A 16,293-nucleotide genomic window follows, 5' to 3' on the forward strand; every position below is an offset into this window, starting at 1 on the left:
AAATCTTCGGTGCTGACGTGGACGAGATTAATATCCTATTAACCCATAACTATCGGGTCCGGATCCGATTTGGATCCGGACCCGATACCTAAAAGGGTATGTTGCCCTATTTCCTCTTCTTCATCCCCCCCGATAGCCGCCTCCCTCCCGAAGACCTTCGCGCATAGGGTTCGTAGAGCTTGCCCAAGCATCATCATCCGATGGCAACCTCCCCACCACCACAAGCCACAGTCGTATGCCAAGCTCCAATCCCCTCTCATCTCATTAATGCCCAAGCTCGACAATTGCTAATGTATATACATCCTCGTTCTGGTGATGGTGGTGCTTCAACGGAATGATTTTTTGTTTGATTGAGAAATACACAAACCTGGCTGCGCTTGTTGTAATTTGTAAACAACTATTCAATGGCTGTATTTGTATTTCTGGAAAGACAATTTGCATTAATACAGTTGTTAATTTGATCATGTAATAAATCCCTGATACTTTGATAGCACAAAACATACAAAAGTTTTTGAATTTTTTAAGATTTAGTACAAATAATTCGATGGCACAAAACTTACAAAAGATGTTTGCAAATTTCATTGATGGCACAGAACATACAAAAGCTGTGTGCATATAATTCGATGGCACAAAACATACAAAAGATGTTTGCAAATTTCATTGATGGCACAGAACATACAAATTGGGTGCATATATAATTGGATGGCACAAAACAAACAAAAGATGTTTGCAAATTTCATTGATGGCACAGAATATACAAAAGCTGTGTGCAATTTTCATCCCTCACACTTTAAAAGGTTTAGTACATAATTAAGATTTGCTTTCCAAAAACACACAAAAGAAAACCATATTGAATAGGTTTGTGTGCATAATTAACCTATTCTATCCAAAAACATCCATAACAGGCTTGAGGATTTTTTTTTCCAGCTTCTCCAGCTGCCTTTAGGAAGCTTGAGGTTGTTCTGCATCTTCTCTAGCTACTTTCAGCAAGGTTCAAGCTTCATAGTCTTCTCCAACTGATGCATTTGTTGTACTCTGTTGTGTTAAGATTTCTGGGGCTTCACCAGTTGTTGAACTGGACGTTGTACATCCTAACATCCTGAGTCAGTCTAATTTCTGGCCTAAAACACACACACCTTTTGGGAATGGTCCACCGGGAGCACTGGCGCACTTGCTGAGATGGAACTGGTTCACTGGGAGCACTGAAACACCTGATTAACGAGAGAGGACTGGTCCAACAAGAGCACTGGAGCAATTGGAGAACTTGGCTGGCAACTTTCGCTTTTGATTGTCGATAGATTGACTGTGGACAACGGGGCGAGAATGATTTGGAGAGATTGGGGAATCCGGGAGGGAGACGGCTATCGGGGGGATGAAGAATAGGAAATAGGGCAACATGCCCTTTTATGGGTTAATGGGATAATAATCTCGTCCACGTCAGCACCGAAGATTTGTTTATTACTTTTTTAAAATTTAATGTCGCCACGTCAGCAATTTAGACGGCCAAATGGACGGCTGTTTGTCGGAGGGATCTACATTGCTCAAATGTTAAAATAGAGGGACTTATAGGGGGACAAATTATAATAGGGGGACTAAATGGACTAAATAGGGTATTAAACCATATTTATATACTAATCTCATCCTAATCTAAATCCACTGGATGGATGAACCGGCTAGTGTTGGCCCGGTCTCCCAATTTGATGCGCTGATGAAGCCGCTTGCGGCGGCGGCGCGCATCCGCCATCTACCATCCCCTCAATGCCCCACCCGTCCACCCCCACCGTCCGCCAGCGCCCTCGCTCCTGCCTGCTCGACGCCCTCCACCGCCACCTCTCTGCTGGCCACCTTGACCTCGCCGTCTCCATTCTCCCTCTCCTCGCCCGCCGCGGCCTCCGCCCTCCCATCCACTCCCTCTCCCTCCTTCTCCGCCGATGCCTCCTCTCCCGTTCCCTCCCCCTAGCCCGCCGCATCCTTTTCCATCTCAACCTCACCTCCCTTAAGCCTCTTTACCCCTCCCTCACCTTCCTCTCCAACCATCTCATCTCCCTCTTCTTTGCCCTCCGTCTCCCCGACCGCGCACGCGACTTGTTCGACACAATGCCTCAACCCAACATCTTTTCCTACAACGCCATGCTCGCTGGCTACGCCCGCATGGCCATGCCTCGCGCCGCTCGCCGCCTCTTTGACCGCATGGCTGTACGTGATGTTGTGTCCTGGAACACCCTCATCATCGCCCTTGCCCGCCATGGCTCACCCCGTGACGCCGTTTGGTTCTACTCCCGGCTTCGCCGCTCTCCGCTTGGTTTCAACGCCCACACTTTTTCTGGTCTTCTTACTGCCTGCGTGCGGCTTGAGGAGCTGTGCGTTGTCCGGCAGGTGCATGGGCAGGTTTTGCTTGTTGGATTTTTGTCGAATCTCATAGTTTCAAGTGCTATTGTTGATGCCTATTCGAAATGTGGGTATGTGAGCGATGCAAAGAGGCTGTTTGATGAAATGAAGGTCAAGGATGTGCTCGCCTGGACCACACTTGTCTATGGTTATGCCAAGTCTGGTGATCTTATCACTGCTCACAAACTGTTCGATGAAATGCCGCAGAGGAATTCTGTTTCTTGGACTGCTTTGATTGGAGGGTATGTACAGAATGGTTATTCATATAAAGCATTGGACTTATTTAGACTGATGGTGGGCGAGTGTGTTTCACCGGATCAGTTCACTTTTAGTAGTAGTCTATGTGCTTGTGCTTCTGTTGCTTCACTTAAGCATGGGAAGCAAATCCACGCTCGAATAATTAGGACAGGTTTTCATCCTAATGCTATTGTTCTTAGTTCTCTCATTGACATGTACTCCAAATGTGGGGATTTGGTTGGAGGGCTATGGGTTTTTGAGCGTACAGATTTTAGTAATAGAGATGTGGTTATATGGAATACCATGATGTCTGCTGTTGGCCAGCATGGGCACAGGAGAGGCACCATTCAATTGTTTGGACTGATGATTAAGGTTGGGACAAAGCCAGATAGTAATACTTTTGTTGTTCTTCTAAGTGCTTGCAGTCATTCTGGTCTTGTCGAAGAGGGTTTGGAGTGCTTCAGGTCCATGGCCAAACATGGTGTTTTTCCTGAAGAAGAGCACTATCTGTGTTTGGTGGATCTCTTGGGCCGAGCTGGGCATTTTGAAGAGGCAATGGATTGGATCAGGAAGATTCCACATGGACCCAGTATCCGGGCATATAATGCATTGCTTGGAGCATGTAGAATTCATGGGAATGTAGAGTTAGGAAAAGAAGTAGCTGAACGAATAATGGAATTAGAGACTTCAAGTTCAGGGATTTATGTATCAGTTTCCAATATGCATGCAGAATCTGGAAGGTGGGAATGTGTGGAGAAGGTGAGGCATTTAATGGAGGAGAATGAAGTCAGGAAAGAACGAGCTGCAAGCTGGATAGATTGATGATTTTGTTCACTTATTTGTGAAACTGGATTGCTCATATCTCCTTCACATGAAAGCATATATACTTTCTACAAGCAACTGACTCTTCGAATGGAGAAAAATTTTTCGGTTGCATGGAAATTGAATGGTGGTTTATGCTTTTGTTCTCTTAAGTATGTATGTCATACTTTTAGGGAACCATACCATTTAATTGGTGCGTGAAATTTTTTCTCCCCAACTTAGCTGGAGATTATATAAGAATGCTCTGAGATCATTCTTTAGGCAAAACCTCCTCCTGTTGCTGGGTTTTTTCAGTTGGGAGGGGGCTGGGGGCCGTGGGACAGGGTTCAGAGGGTGGGGGGTTGGGGAGGGGGGAGGGATTGGCTGTGGCTACTCTACTGCTGTATGTAGGTACTGTCTTTGGATGAGTGTGAACCTTGTAAGTTGTTCATTAACTTCAATTTTACGGATACTGCAAAAACAAATTTTGGGTTGTAACATATTTGCTGATTGATTCGTGTATCTCTTGATACAAGCTGGAATCTTCATTCAAACATTTTTGAAATATAAGAATAAGGCAGGTAAGTACCTTGGGAACATGGTGATTTTCTATCTTTATCTTTTGGTCTTTGCTTGTTAATTTTCCTAGTTTGCTTCATGACTTCACAACATGAAGATGTTACAGTCATATTTTCAGCTCTCAAAACTTTTGGCTCATATTGTGCAAATTTTCTGGTGTATATACTTTCTTGATTCTCATGACATGTTGGTCTGATGCCTAAACATGCGATGGAGATGATGCATTACTATTATGATCTCTCTTCACGTGAGGTTTCCTATAATCTCTTTATATTTTCTCCTTCAATAATTTGTTAGTCCTTTATAATTTTGGTTTGTTTTCTGTGTCCTTTTATGATTCTGTTCTATTTACTGATAATTTTCATGTCATGATATGAAGCTTTTCTGCCCACAGTACTTTTGGACATGTTATTACAAACATCACTGAAGGGCAGAAACGTCGACTCTGAAAATGAATTTTCTTGCTCAAATTGCACACTCTGTTAGTAAAGGTTCAATAGTGCAGTTGTAGTTATTGGATGGGAAAAAAGTGAGAACGATTATAATTGATGACAAGTTGCTTGTTCCGTTATTGAGTTAGTTGAATGATTTTAATATTCTCTATTAATTTAAAAGCTTAAAGTATATTTTTCAAGGCACAGGGCAAATAGAGTGATAAAAGTTGTCAATGAAGTCTGACAGTTCCCTCAATCTAGATGATTTAGATTGGTTTACATGGTCACAACATTATGCCTGAAACTGATATTTGTTTCATACTTTATGATGTTCTTAGTGTTGATTTCTTAAATTTACCACTCCTCTTTGAATGTTATTTTTGTATGGGAATGTGAGTTTTTGTAGTTTTGAGTATTAAGTGATTCATAATATATGTGATCAGCTCTGGATTTGCTCATTACATATTAAATGGTGTTTGTAATCAGCCTTTGTATGTAATATGTTGTTTCTATTTTTGAGGGGAAATATAATGCACATGATGTTAGGTTTGTTCTTTGTTTATTTTTTCTACTATCACTTTCCTTTGATTGTTATTGTATTGATCTCTGTATTCTGATCCTTTGGACTTTTTTCTATTAGTGACTTGTTCTATTAGTGATTTCTTTGAAGTCTTTGCACCTTATTTCTTCAATTGTACTTTGTTTTCTATTGAACTTCTTAAAATTGAATGTCTGCAGTATCATAACCAACAATTGTCACCTGAATTTCCCGTGACAATTGATGACCAAGATTGTTTACATGCATATGCCCATATTACATAATTTGTCTGTCTCACCCTTTCCAGTCTCAATCACTCAAGGTACTCCAAAATATTGGACAATCATTTGGATATGCGTATATTGGTTTTATGACAATTCTTCTGATCCTACAATGGCAAAGAGATGGTTATGCTCCAATACTTTATCATTTCCTCAATTGTCACTTCAGAAGAATACATGAGGTATTATTTATTTATTTACTTGTGTCATTCCTTTCCTTTGCTATACTTATGCATAGTTCTCATAGAGGCATTATATTCTTTTTCACTGTTAGTGTATATGCATTCAGTGCACTGATTTCGTTGATCATGTTTAAGTTGTCAAACCATTTCCTTTCCTTGTTTTGGTATGAAGTATATTCATTTGTGTAAATTTTGGTTTCTGTATGATGTGGGAGTTAATGAGGAAAAGCCTTGAAGTTTTCCATAGCTCCTGGAAGTCATGTGTTTCTTTTCTCTTTTCTCCACCTTTATAGCAATTATCATATTTTCCTTTTGAAACGTCAGTAGGGAGGACTTTGAGTAATGATTTTGATTACATCGGTGTTTCTATTGAAGATAATATAATGCTTTGATCACTCCACTAGAAATATATAGAGAGAGAGTGGTGATATTTCACGTCCCTCCTTTGTTTGGTTCTAGTAGCCTTTCTATCAAACTTGTAAATTTGTTAGTCATTTTTTTTAAAATTAATCTGAATAAATACACGAATGTGGTGAATTAATGATTTGTTTGTGTTGAAGATTTAAAATTGTTAATTATTCCGCATTTGTTATGGACTCATTGTTTGTTTGTGTTCAAAATTTTAATCAATCAAGCAAATTGCCTCAAGACTTGAGGGTTTGAAAGATTTTGGTCCATAAAAGATATATGAATATAGTGCATTTGGTAGCAAAATATTTAGCTGGGATTATCCCTCACTTACTTGATTTAAATTAATGACTTGACCAGAGTCCTTTTTATTGCCAGGATGGATAAGAAAAGGGTAAAAAAGATGATAGAAAAATCAATTGCCAAAAAAATTTCAATGTAATAAATGTAAATCCCACTTTATTATCCACTTAAAAAGAGCATTGCAAATTTTAAAGTTTGGGCATGTTTGATTTTGTTTTTCTTTTTACTTTATAAAAGTGTTCTTTAGAACAAGTTTGGAAATGAAAATACAAGAAAACATGTTTTAAATGCAGGTGTTTAAAGAACAGATTTATTAAAAAAAAAAATCCATTTTAAAAAAGGTTTTAAAAACATTTTTGAAAAAAAAATACAAAAACTTGCAACAATACAATGATTTGTAAACCTTTCTTTGGTTATCTTCCTAATTAAAATTATACAATAATACATAAAATAAAAATAATACTAGTTGCAATGGCCCATTGAGATAAGATTGGGATTGGTATTATTTTTATCTTTAATCGTTTGTATCGTTTCTATGTTAATTGATTTAAAAATTTTAAAATTAAAAAAGTGGATGTTAATTTTTTTTGTTGCTTTTAAAAACAAAAATTTAGAAAAGTTATTCTCAAAAACTTTTTTTTTTGTTTTTTAAAATAATTTAACAAAACATATTATCAAACAAGTTTTTTATTTTTATTTTTTAAATAAAAAATTATTCCTAGAAACAAGAATCAGAACTCTCTTCAATTATTATTGAGTGAGAGACAACTATCAATCATGTTGTGAATAACTCTCTTTAATTATTCCTAAGTGAGTTAGTGAATTCACTCTCTTCAATTTTATAGAGCTGTAATATAACTAAACTGATAGAATTCACTCTTTTCAATTTTATAGAGCTATACTTCTGAATTTGATATATATGCCTATTTTTGTGGAGCCACTTTTGCTCCGAGAACTTAAAGGGGCATTCCTGTTTTTTGGAATTGGTTTCCTCCAATATATCACATAATTTCAAATACATTAATAATAATAATAATAATACCATTATATTTAATTTGTTTATAATAATGGATTATAGTCTAGAGTCTTGCGAACCACACTTCCAAACACAGTCTCACAAATTGAAATAGGGTGATGGTCATGCAATGGGAGTGCTTGGCATGAGAATGGAAATAGTGTGCGTATAAAAGATTCATTCACTTATAGAGTGGTAATCATACAACTATAATTTTATGATTTAAATAATTTTTCTAATTAAAATAAATTATAGACTCATATCATCTCAACTTAATGGAATTTTCTTTTTTTTTATTATTTAACCAGGAAATGATTATATACATATATAATTGTTATCTCAATCTATATTAAAAGTAATTAATTAATTGATTAATGTTGTTTAATTATTTGAAAATATTATAAAATTTTTAACCAATTTGGATTTTTTTTATAAAAAAACCATTAATGAAAAATTATAAAATAAAAAGAAAACACAAAAGTCTGAATAGCATTTGCATTTGTTTGCTTGGTTAAAGCAAAAAATAAAAAATAAAAATAAAAATAATAAAATAAACAGCTGGATTTATCATCATTCCTTCATTGCCTTCTCAATCTAAATATATCGACATGAGAGTTATTCATCCAATGTATATGTATATATATTAACAAATTCACTTGAAAACAATGTGCATGGCTTCTATATGCTTAGAGAGATGCCTCTTCTATAAAAGTTGCATCGTTTCTTTGTAAGATTTTTTTCTTTTTTTTTTTTATAAATATGCAAAAAAATATCCCAATTTTTATTACAACAGTCAAACCCTCAACCTTTCATCTGGGAGTGGCATGAGTTACTATTTTTTTGAGATAATTGATGACTATTGATTTGAAGTGCACTAATTAAAAGAAGAGTTAAATCTTCAATGGTGTTTTATAAAACCCCTTTCTACCTTTGGAGCATATATATATATATATATATTTTTTTTTTTGAAGGATTTGAGAACATAAGATAAACAAATGCATGATGCGCACCAGAATATAAGTAGAAGGGTTTATGAACGAGCATGTGTTATGAAATATAAATGATTTCAAAATTTTTTTTTTAAAATTTATTTATTTGAACGAAGAGGTTATGAGTTCATAGCAAAATTGTCTAATTTCATAAGTTTTTCTCTTCTTGATGTTTTTTTTTCTTGCTTAGTAAGTGTTAATATTATTGTTACTTATTCATATGGTTTTCTTAGCAAATGTTAATTATTTATTTAAATTTTTGTTTATCTTTAAGTTAGCCTGCTTGATTGTTGGAGTTGGGGGAAGGTAACTGTAAATTACTTTTTTCTTTCAAGTGAAGTAATGGTAAATGTGAAATTAATTTGATGGATTAGAATAGAATGCATTTGTCTTCCCGGTGAGTTGATAGCATTGATGTAATTATCTCGTTTTTAATAAATATGAATAAATCATGAAATGAGTGAGGAATTCGTGATTCAAAAGATTTTGGATTTGAATTTTTTAAAATATTTTAATTAACAAAAACTATGAAAAAAATTGCCCCTCAAAAATATTGAGTGCAATTTATTTTGATTTGTGAACCAAGCATATTATAGAATAGATAAAATCTTTTTGGTTTAATCAAACAATGCTGATGAATGATAATAGCACATGTATTTGAATTCCACCTATGAAAATAATAAATTACTTAATTATTTAATACTCTTTACGTTCCTTTTTAGTTGTTATATTTTAGAGCTCTTTTATGTTTTTTTACTGGTCACATTAGAAATTTTATGCAATATTAAATAATTTTTTTTCAAATTTACCCTTTAATTTAATGTACTTGTATAATTTTTAATAAATCAAAATCAACTAAATATTAAATTATATTCTCCACCGATGAAGTTATAAATAGGAATAATTTTAAAAAATAATGAATTTTTTTTATAAAATATAGATAATTAATTAATTATCTGGACCAACTGGATTCCCTCTTTGAATCCCTCCATTAGAAATCTCTGGGATCTTTGTACCAGAGCCATTTTCTGGATTATTTGGCTGGAACGCAACAATCGTCTTTTTAATCATAGTTGTTCTACTATTTCTTCTATCTTATACAAAACAGCTAACTTGGTTCTTACTTGGTTATTTGCAGACTCGGAATCTCATCTGCAGGAAGCTTCAGAGGACATTCAGAAGATCAAGCGCTCCTTAAGCTTCCTGAGCTCCAAATCCACCGACTTCTCCAGCGAGCTGGCGCCCAGCCGAAATCAGGAGTAATCTGTTACATCCGTTTCTGGACAGGCCTATGTCTTCAGATGATTGACTTCGCCGGCTCCAGATTTTTCCCTTTTATTGTGTGTTTTTCATGTTTCCTCTGCCTCTGCTCTCCCTCATCTCCCGGTGAAACTTTTACGGTTTTATATCTTTCTAAATTTTTTCTCAGCTACTATCTGTATCTGCATCTTCCCCTGTATTTCTTTTTTTAATAAATTAGTGGTTTATCCACCTTATTCAAAAACCGGCAGGAGTAATATGCATCTACATAATTAAAGTTTATTTTTTAATAAAAAAAGAAAAGATAAATAGTTAAATACACTGTACAAAAATGCTAAACCCACAGGCCACGGAACACACGCCGCAGCCTCCCGCCCAAAATGCCCACAAGACCACTAAAACCAATGAATTGAACCCCACTGCGAACCTGAAATTCCGATAATATCCTTATCTTTTACTCGCAAAATCAAAATCCAACGTTTTTCTATTTCACCATCGCACTCAGCTTGTCTCTCCCTTCTCCAATGCTTGATAATTCACTGCCTGCATCTGGCGAGATCGCACACCAAGCTTTGGAATCGAATTCCCCATTTCCTGAGCTTCAGTTTGATGGATTTGGTGCGCGGAGTGATGATGCATCGATAGAGAAGACGCGCGGGAGTGCTACTAGGGTTGTGGAAATCTCTGGAGCACGGTACAAGTCGATGTCGCCGGCTAAACTCCCGATCTCGAGGTCCCTGCACCTCACCATTCCTTCCGGATTCAGCCCTTCCGTTCTCCTCGAGTCTCCCGTCCTCCTCACCAATATCAAGGTCAGGGGCCGTCTTCTTTTTCTGGGTTTCCGTTTTATTTCATGAATTTGTTACCATCTTTCTAGTTGGTGATGTTTTGTTGTTCAATTTTAGTTTATGGAATTGAGGTTTCAACATGAGATAAGGGTAGGAAGTAAAATAAAAAATAAAACAAAAGCTGGAGTTTGACTATTTTTGAATGAGAAAGGTTTGATTTTTATTTGTGTATGAACTGCATGTAGACTTGGGATCGTTGTGGTTCTCGCCGATCGAGTATATTATGTTGGTTTTGTATTATCAGTGCACAGAACTAAGGCATCATGTTCCTCTTGTTGCGTGGAATGGTGAGTGTTCTCGAGTTTATGCTCTTCGTGCTTAAAAAAATTGAACAATTTTTATTTTTGTTTCGGAAAAGTTGGCAGATTGGCGTGCATATAGCTATCAATGAGATTCCCATGCCTGCTTTGCTCTGTTCTGTTTCTGTGTTTTATGCCGGCAGATGTGGTTGTGTGGGGTGTATCACAGCATCTTCTTTTGTTATTGACCTGAAGTGGGAATATGTCTTCCTCTTGTAAAACTTTTGCTTTTTCCCTGTTTTGATGGAGGAATGGATCCGGAAGCCATATTTTCATGGGTGCTTCTACCGCTTTTCATCTTGTTTTGGCATTTGGAAGAACATTAGCGGTTCATATAGAGAAGCGCTTAGCATTTCCTTGATTGGTACGTTGATATGTTTGCAAAATTTTTAATGTTGGTTTGAAATGTGGAAAAAGGACGTATTGACTTTTTCTTTCTCTCGTGAGTATATTTCATTGGAGTGCTTTCCTTGGTGGAGTTTGTGCACTGATGTGGTGTAAGGTAAATGGAAGCAAAGACTTTTTCCAAGTAAGATTAGTATTTAGAGAGTGAAGTTAGTGAAGGGTGGTTCTATGGAGGTGGTCTCGGCCTTCTTCTTTGGCATGTGAACTTTGTCAGCTTTTGTTTCAGCTTCCATGAGCTAAATGATCTATTGATGTGGCACAGTTTAGTAAGGGCACGCCAATGCAACGAAATGCTTTGCCCAAGTAAAGATTCATAGTTAGAGAGTGAAGCTAGTAAATAGTCAGTTTTAAGGAGGGTGGTCTTAGTCTTCTTCCTTTGTATGTGAACTTTTCAGCTTTTATTTCAGTTGCCATGAGTGAAATTATATACTTTTGCGTTTGCTCTCCCCAACCATTACTGTTTTGTGTCAGACTTGGTGCCACAATTCTGGTCTCTTGTTAGGTGTTGCAGACTGGAGGCATTTTTATCTTGAAGAGGGACAGAGTAATAAGTTTATTATAAGATTCTTATTCTTTGTTTTGGATCTTATATATATATATATATATATATATTCTGCCTCCTGCAAGTTTGGTTTGTTTATGTGGATTTGAAGGTTAAAGTCAAAATTAAAATTTTATGGTACAGAATGGCAGGCAGGCTGATATGATAATTTGCCCTAGTTGACTTTTAAGAAGGTTCCGTATGGTCAGCTTTTCCTGTCAAACATTATTACTGCTATTAATGCACTTATGCTGAAGCAGATCTCTCTGGTTATGAACCTTTTGCAATCAGGGCACTGAAGCCCACAAACAAATGACCTCTTGTGCTGATTTTTATCTGTTTTTTTATTTGCCAAGTGTATTCTATTCTGAATTATGATTTCAATGTTTCTCATATACAGGCAGAGCCTTCCCCAACTACCAGTACCTTTTCTATGCCCTTTATGGTAAAGGGTGTGGCCAATTCTTCATTATCTCCTCCAGGGGAGCAATCTAATAGCACACATGGTGACGGTCATTCTGGAAGCTTTGAGTTCCAGCTTAACATACAGTCAGGTTTATCCTCATTGGCACCTTTGGTAATTTATGTCCCTATTTCTTATTTGATTAGAAGACTGGAATACAATTCTTTTCCACCACAATTCCCACCTTGTGCATGTATGATATATTGGGCCATCTAATGTTTGAATGCAGCATGAATGTTTGAAATTGTGGTATTTCATGTTGTTGTTTGGTTATCTTTTCATATAAAGGAAATTATACTCCTGCAGCCCTGCTCTGAGGTCTTTTATTTAATTATTGCTTATGATTATGATTTTTCACTAGCCCCATATTTAGGAAGTATAAACTTGCAAATGTTGGCAGTCATGGCAATTTTAGATTTCTAAAAGTGGAGACATCTTGGTGACAGTATTTAATTATAGGTCTATGAAACAGTTTGGAATCCTGGCTTCTTCAAATATTAATTTTAATGCTTTTTAATAATGTTACCTCAATTAAATTGAAGTCTGAAGACTAAGCGCACTTTACCTTATGAGATCATTCATCAACATGAACCTTTAGAACAGCCTATTGTCTGGTAACATAAAAAGCTTCCTCACAAGAGGCAAGAGCTGCATGCCTTTGTGGAAGTGTGTTTCTTGTTTGTGCATGTGAATTTCTGTTCCCTGATTGGTTGCCTTAGAGTTTATAAATTTTCTTTAAGCACAATTTGAGGTATTACCAGGTATCCCATTCTGTACTAAAAGATAAACAAATGGAGAAAATCCTACATTTATTTATTTATTTATTTGTGACTGAGATCAAACGTCGAGCATGATTGTTTAGAACTTCTGTCAGTGTATATCTAAGGCCATGCAACTATTGCTATCTCTACTTTTATGTGGGATTGGAAAAGTTTTCTTATATTCATGGTTTCCTGAGCGTATGTGGCTGCATGACTCATTCTTGCAGGCTTCTGCTGGTTCAAGGCGACAAGAATATGATACCTGTGGACAAGTTCTAAGACAATCTGTAGTGCAGCTGTTGGAATGCTCCCAGTCAGTGAAAGCCGAAGGCTGCGCTTTCTCCGCACATGAACTGACTCTAACAGTGGCAGAGACACGCCCACCAGCTGAAGCTGCTTGTAGTAACTTGCAAGAGGCTGTTGGTTCAGACCATGGGCTAACTCTATTGCAGCTTGACAACAAAGGTTCTTCTGTGTCCGCTGTACCTGAGAAGTTATCCAATGATGGATATAACTGGCGAAAATATGGGCAGAAACATGTTAAAGGGTGTGAATTTCCTCGGAGCTATTATAAGTGTACTCATCCCAATTGCCAAATGAAGAAGCAATTGGAGCGTTCTCATGATGGACAAATTACAGAAGTAATCTATAAAGGCCACCATGATCATCTGAAACCTCAACCTAGCCATAGAGTAGCTATTGGTGCAATTCTTGCAGGCTATGGAGAAGAAAAAACTGAGGGGTTTTCTTCATTGGTAAATGCTGAAGGTAAGGGTATCTTTCCTCCATTTTTTTTCTTGCACTATAAAATTTACCAGTTTCTACCTATGAAATTGCTCATTGGTCATAATATCTTCAAATATCTGCAGATAAGTTATTAAATGCAAATGGACAAGGATCTCGTCATGCGGATCCCAATGGTAATCCTGAGCTTTCTCCTGTCTTAGTAAGTGATGATGATGCCAATGGAGGTGGTCGTTTGAACAATACTGGTGATGAGGGTGCTGATGGTGATGATCCGGAGTCAAAACGCAGGTGGCCTTGCCTAAACTAAAATGCCGGTTTATGCATGAGAGTTCATCCGCTATGCATAGGCTGATAATTCCCATTTTAATTTCATCAACTCTGTGCAGGAAGCAGGATACAAACGTCACTGATTCCATGCAGATTGGCAAAGTTAACCGCGAACCACGTGTTGTGGTTCAAACTGTGAGTGAGGTTGATATCTTGGATGATGGTTACAGGTGGCGTAAGTACGGGCAGAAAGTAGTTAAAGGAAATCCTAACCCAAGGTATGTGCCCATTTTTAAGCCCTAATGTTTATCAAATTTAATAGTTTTTGTTGATCTGTCAACTTCGGCATATTCTTAAATTTGTTCTCCTTGTTCAGTTTTTTCTCTTTTGACGTAAGACTTCTCTTTTATCTTTGTGCTGTAGGAGTTATTACAAATGTACAAATGTTGGGTGCCCTGTAAGGAAACATGTAGAAAGGGCCTCACATGATCCAAAAGCAGTTATAACAACATATGAGGGCAAGCACAACCATGATGTACCTGTCTCAAGAAACAGCAGCCATGACACCATTGTGGCACCAGCTGAAGATGGTGCCAACACTCTCAACGGTTGCATGGCACTAGCTTTGAATGGTATGCTAAGGACTTGCGACATTAAATCCATTGGCCATCACTACAACCAATCTGATGAGATGGACACAATCAGCCTTGATTTGAGTGTTGGAATCAGCCCGAGGCACGGGTCATCGAAAGAGAATCAGCAAACTCTGCAACCTGAACATGCAGAGAGTCATCAACTTCAAATTCCCCAGGTTGATCAGAAAGACTTTTCTACCACTTCTTTCAATGCAATCTTCTACCATAGCTTGCATGGATCAAGAGAGAACAATGGAGATGGTTTTACTTTCAGTGCTCCTATCAATCATCCTCCAAACCAGTATTACAGCAAAGCAGGAAATCTGGTTATGGGACCTTGAGACTGCCCCTGTCGTTTCTGCAATTACTTTGTTGCAACTCTCATACATCCAAATATGACATGTTGTAATTGAAAACACAAGTTATCAGTCAAAAGAATAGTACATTGCTGTCAAAACAAAGCAGAGAGCTCTTCATCTCTATAAGTGTAATTAATTAACTTTGTAATTCATCAATGTAACTTTCTCATTGAGTTTGATGATTTCAGAGCCTCTAAAAGTGGAACTAATCATGTAAATACAGAGGGGAGAAGCACTTTTTCTCATTCTCCATTAATTAATAAAAATGTCAATCATTTTATTTCACCTTCTTTTCAATTTCCAATTTGGAGGGATTGCTGGAAAGCAAGAGATGATTAGGTGAGAACATGTGAGTTGGATAGCTAGCAAAAGGCATTGGCTGAAAAAGAGACACTACTATTATGTGGCCATCTTTGTGCTCTGCTTCTTTTTTTTTTGCTCTCTTTCTTTATTTCTTTCTTTATTGGCCCCACATGTTTATATGAGTGTTTTCAACAATTCTAATCTAACTTTCTTTGAATAATTACTGACAAAAATCAATGAACACTTGAGCAACAACACTAATGATGTCCTTTTTTGTACCAAAAGTTGTAGTCATAGTATCTCATGTATATTTTAAAATGCATGTCATTGAACTTCAAAGTTAATTAATGAGACATTAATTGAATGTTGACAACTAAGAGTTGCTAATTAAGTGCTGTTGAAACATAATTATCTTAATCACTAATTCATATTAATTAATCAAGTTCTTTTCCACCTGATCTTGTTTTCTTTTAAACCAGGAAAAAAAAAAAAAAATTGGGTGTGGTTCCGGGCCAACAATTAAAGCAACGTTCAGGACACGGAACAGCGCCGGTTCCTTCATGTCAACACTGCTCACGAGGAGCTCTCTCTCTTTATATTAACTTTGGGCAATGGATAAGAGACATTTGATTTAAAGATTAAGATGTTTGTGTTCCATTCATTGCTCATTAGTTCTTAATAATAATAATAATAATAATAATAATCGTTTGATTAAATTACTCCATGTGCGTAATCTACTGTGCAACAGAATAAAATCCCAAAATTTTCGTGGAAATTTAAGATTATCCATAAAATTTTTTGTAAAAAATGTTGAGATTTTTTTTGGCAAAGTGTTGAATGCAAAATGACCAAAATACCCCACTGTCGTCTCTATTTAGAAGACAAGTGGATTGCATGCATAGAGGCACATCACTAAGTTTGTTTTGTTTGGCATATAATTTTGATATACTTGAAGCAAATTTGTTTTTATTAGAATTTCTGAAATTATTTTTTTTGTTTTTTTTTGAATTTCTGAAATTATAAAGTGTGAAAACGGTAAAAGTAACCATTTTTTTTCTTTCGTCAGGGTGAACATTTTTATGGTTTGATACTGATCATTATTCATAATTAGTGCATGAACAAATGGTAGGCTTGTTAGTGCAATGATACAACCAAGATAAATAGTGTTTTTTTATATAATGGCCCTACCCATCACATCCATTACTTTCATCGGCTCCACTTCAACATCCATCTGACTACCTTGTTTCACC

General features: G+C 36.5%; 2 protein-coding genes across 6 annotated transcripts; both read left to right on the forward strand.

Annotated features, from left to right (window-relative positions):
* The first annotated feature begins 1,675 nt into the window (after positions 1 to 1,675).
* Positions 1,676 to 3,754, forward strand: LOC120283341 (pentatricopeptide repeat-containing protein At2g21090). Its single transcript, XM_039289994.1, has one exon. The coding sequence runs from the start codon at positions 1,759 to 1,761 to the stop codon at positions 3,445 to 3,447; it is 1,689 nt and encodes a 562-aa protein (XP_039145928.1). The 5' UTR covers positions 1,676 to 1,758; the 3' UTR covers positions 3,448 to 3,754.
* Positions 3,755 to 9,834: 6,080 nt separating this feature from the next.
* LOC120250033 (WRKY transcription factor SUSIBA2-like) lies at positions 9,835 to 14,919 on the forward strand. Of its 5 annotated transcripts, XM_039258769.1 has the most exons (7): positions 10,105 to 10,227; positions 10,449 to 10,550; positions 11,909 to 12,085; positions 12,960 to 13,500; positions 13,602 to 13,767; positions 13,866 to 14,024; positions 14,170 to 14,919. In XM_039258769.1, the coding sequence occupies exons 2-7, from the start codon at positions 10,527 to 10,529 to the stop codon at positions 14,720 to 14,722; spliced, it is 1,620 nt and encodes a 539-aa protein (XP_039114703.1). In that variant the 5' UTR covers positions 10,105 to 10,227; positions 10,449 to 10,526; the 3' UTR covers positions 14,723 to 14,919. The 5 variants fall into 5 exon arrangements, with proteins under 5 accessions (XP_039114702.1, XP_039114705.1, XP_039114703.1 ...); XM_039258768.1 differs by lacking the exon at positions 10,449 to 10,550 and having other exon boundaries at positions 9,835 to 10,227; XM_039258771.1 differs by lacking the exon at positions 10,449 to 10,550 and having other exon boundaries at positions 10,095 to 10,227; positions 11,909 to 12,062.
* Positions 14,920 to 16,293: the final 1,374 nt, after the last annotated feature.

Source organism: Dioscorea cayenensis, chromosome 19, assembly GCF_009730915.1.
Source record: "Dioscorea cayenensis subsp. rotundata cultivar TDr96_F1 chromosome 19, TDr96_F1_v2_PseudoChromosome.rev07_lg8_w22 25.fasta, whole genome shotgun sequence".
In the NCBI taxonomy this organism is placed as follows: Eukaryota; Viridiplantae; Streptophyta; class Magnoliopsida; order Dioscoreales; family Dioscoreaceae; genus Dioscorea; species Dioscorea cayenensis.

Coding starts and splice junctions, on each gene's coding strand:
- LOC120283341 (XM_039289994.1), top strand. CDS start 1,759: ATGCCCCACCCGTCCACCCCCACCGTCCGCCAGCGCCCTCGCTCCTGC.
- LOC120250033 (XM_039258768.1), top strand. CDS start 9,940: ATGCTTGATAATTCACTGCCTGCATCTGGCGAGATCGCACACCAAGCT. Junction 12,086..12,959: donor TATCCTCATTGGCACCTTTG/GTAATTTATGTC, acceptor TCATTCTTGCAG/GCTTCTGCTGGTTCAAGGCG. Junction 13,768..13,865: donor GATCCGGAGTCAAAACGCAG/GTGGCCTTGCCT, acceptor AACTCTGTGCAG/GAAGCAGGATACAAACGTCA.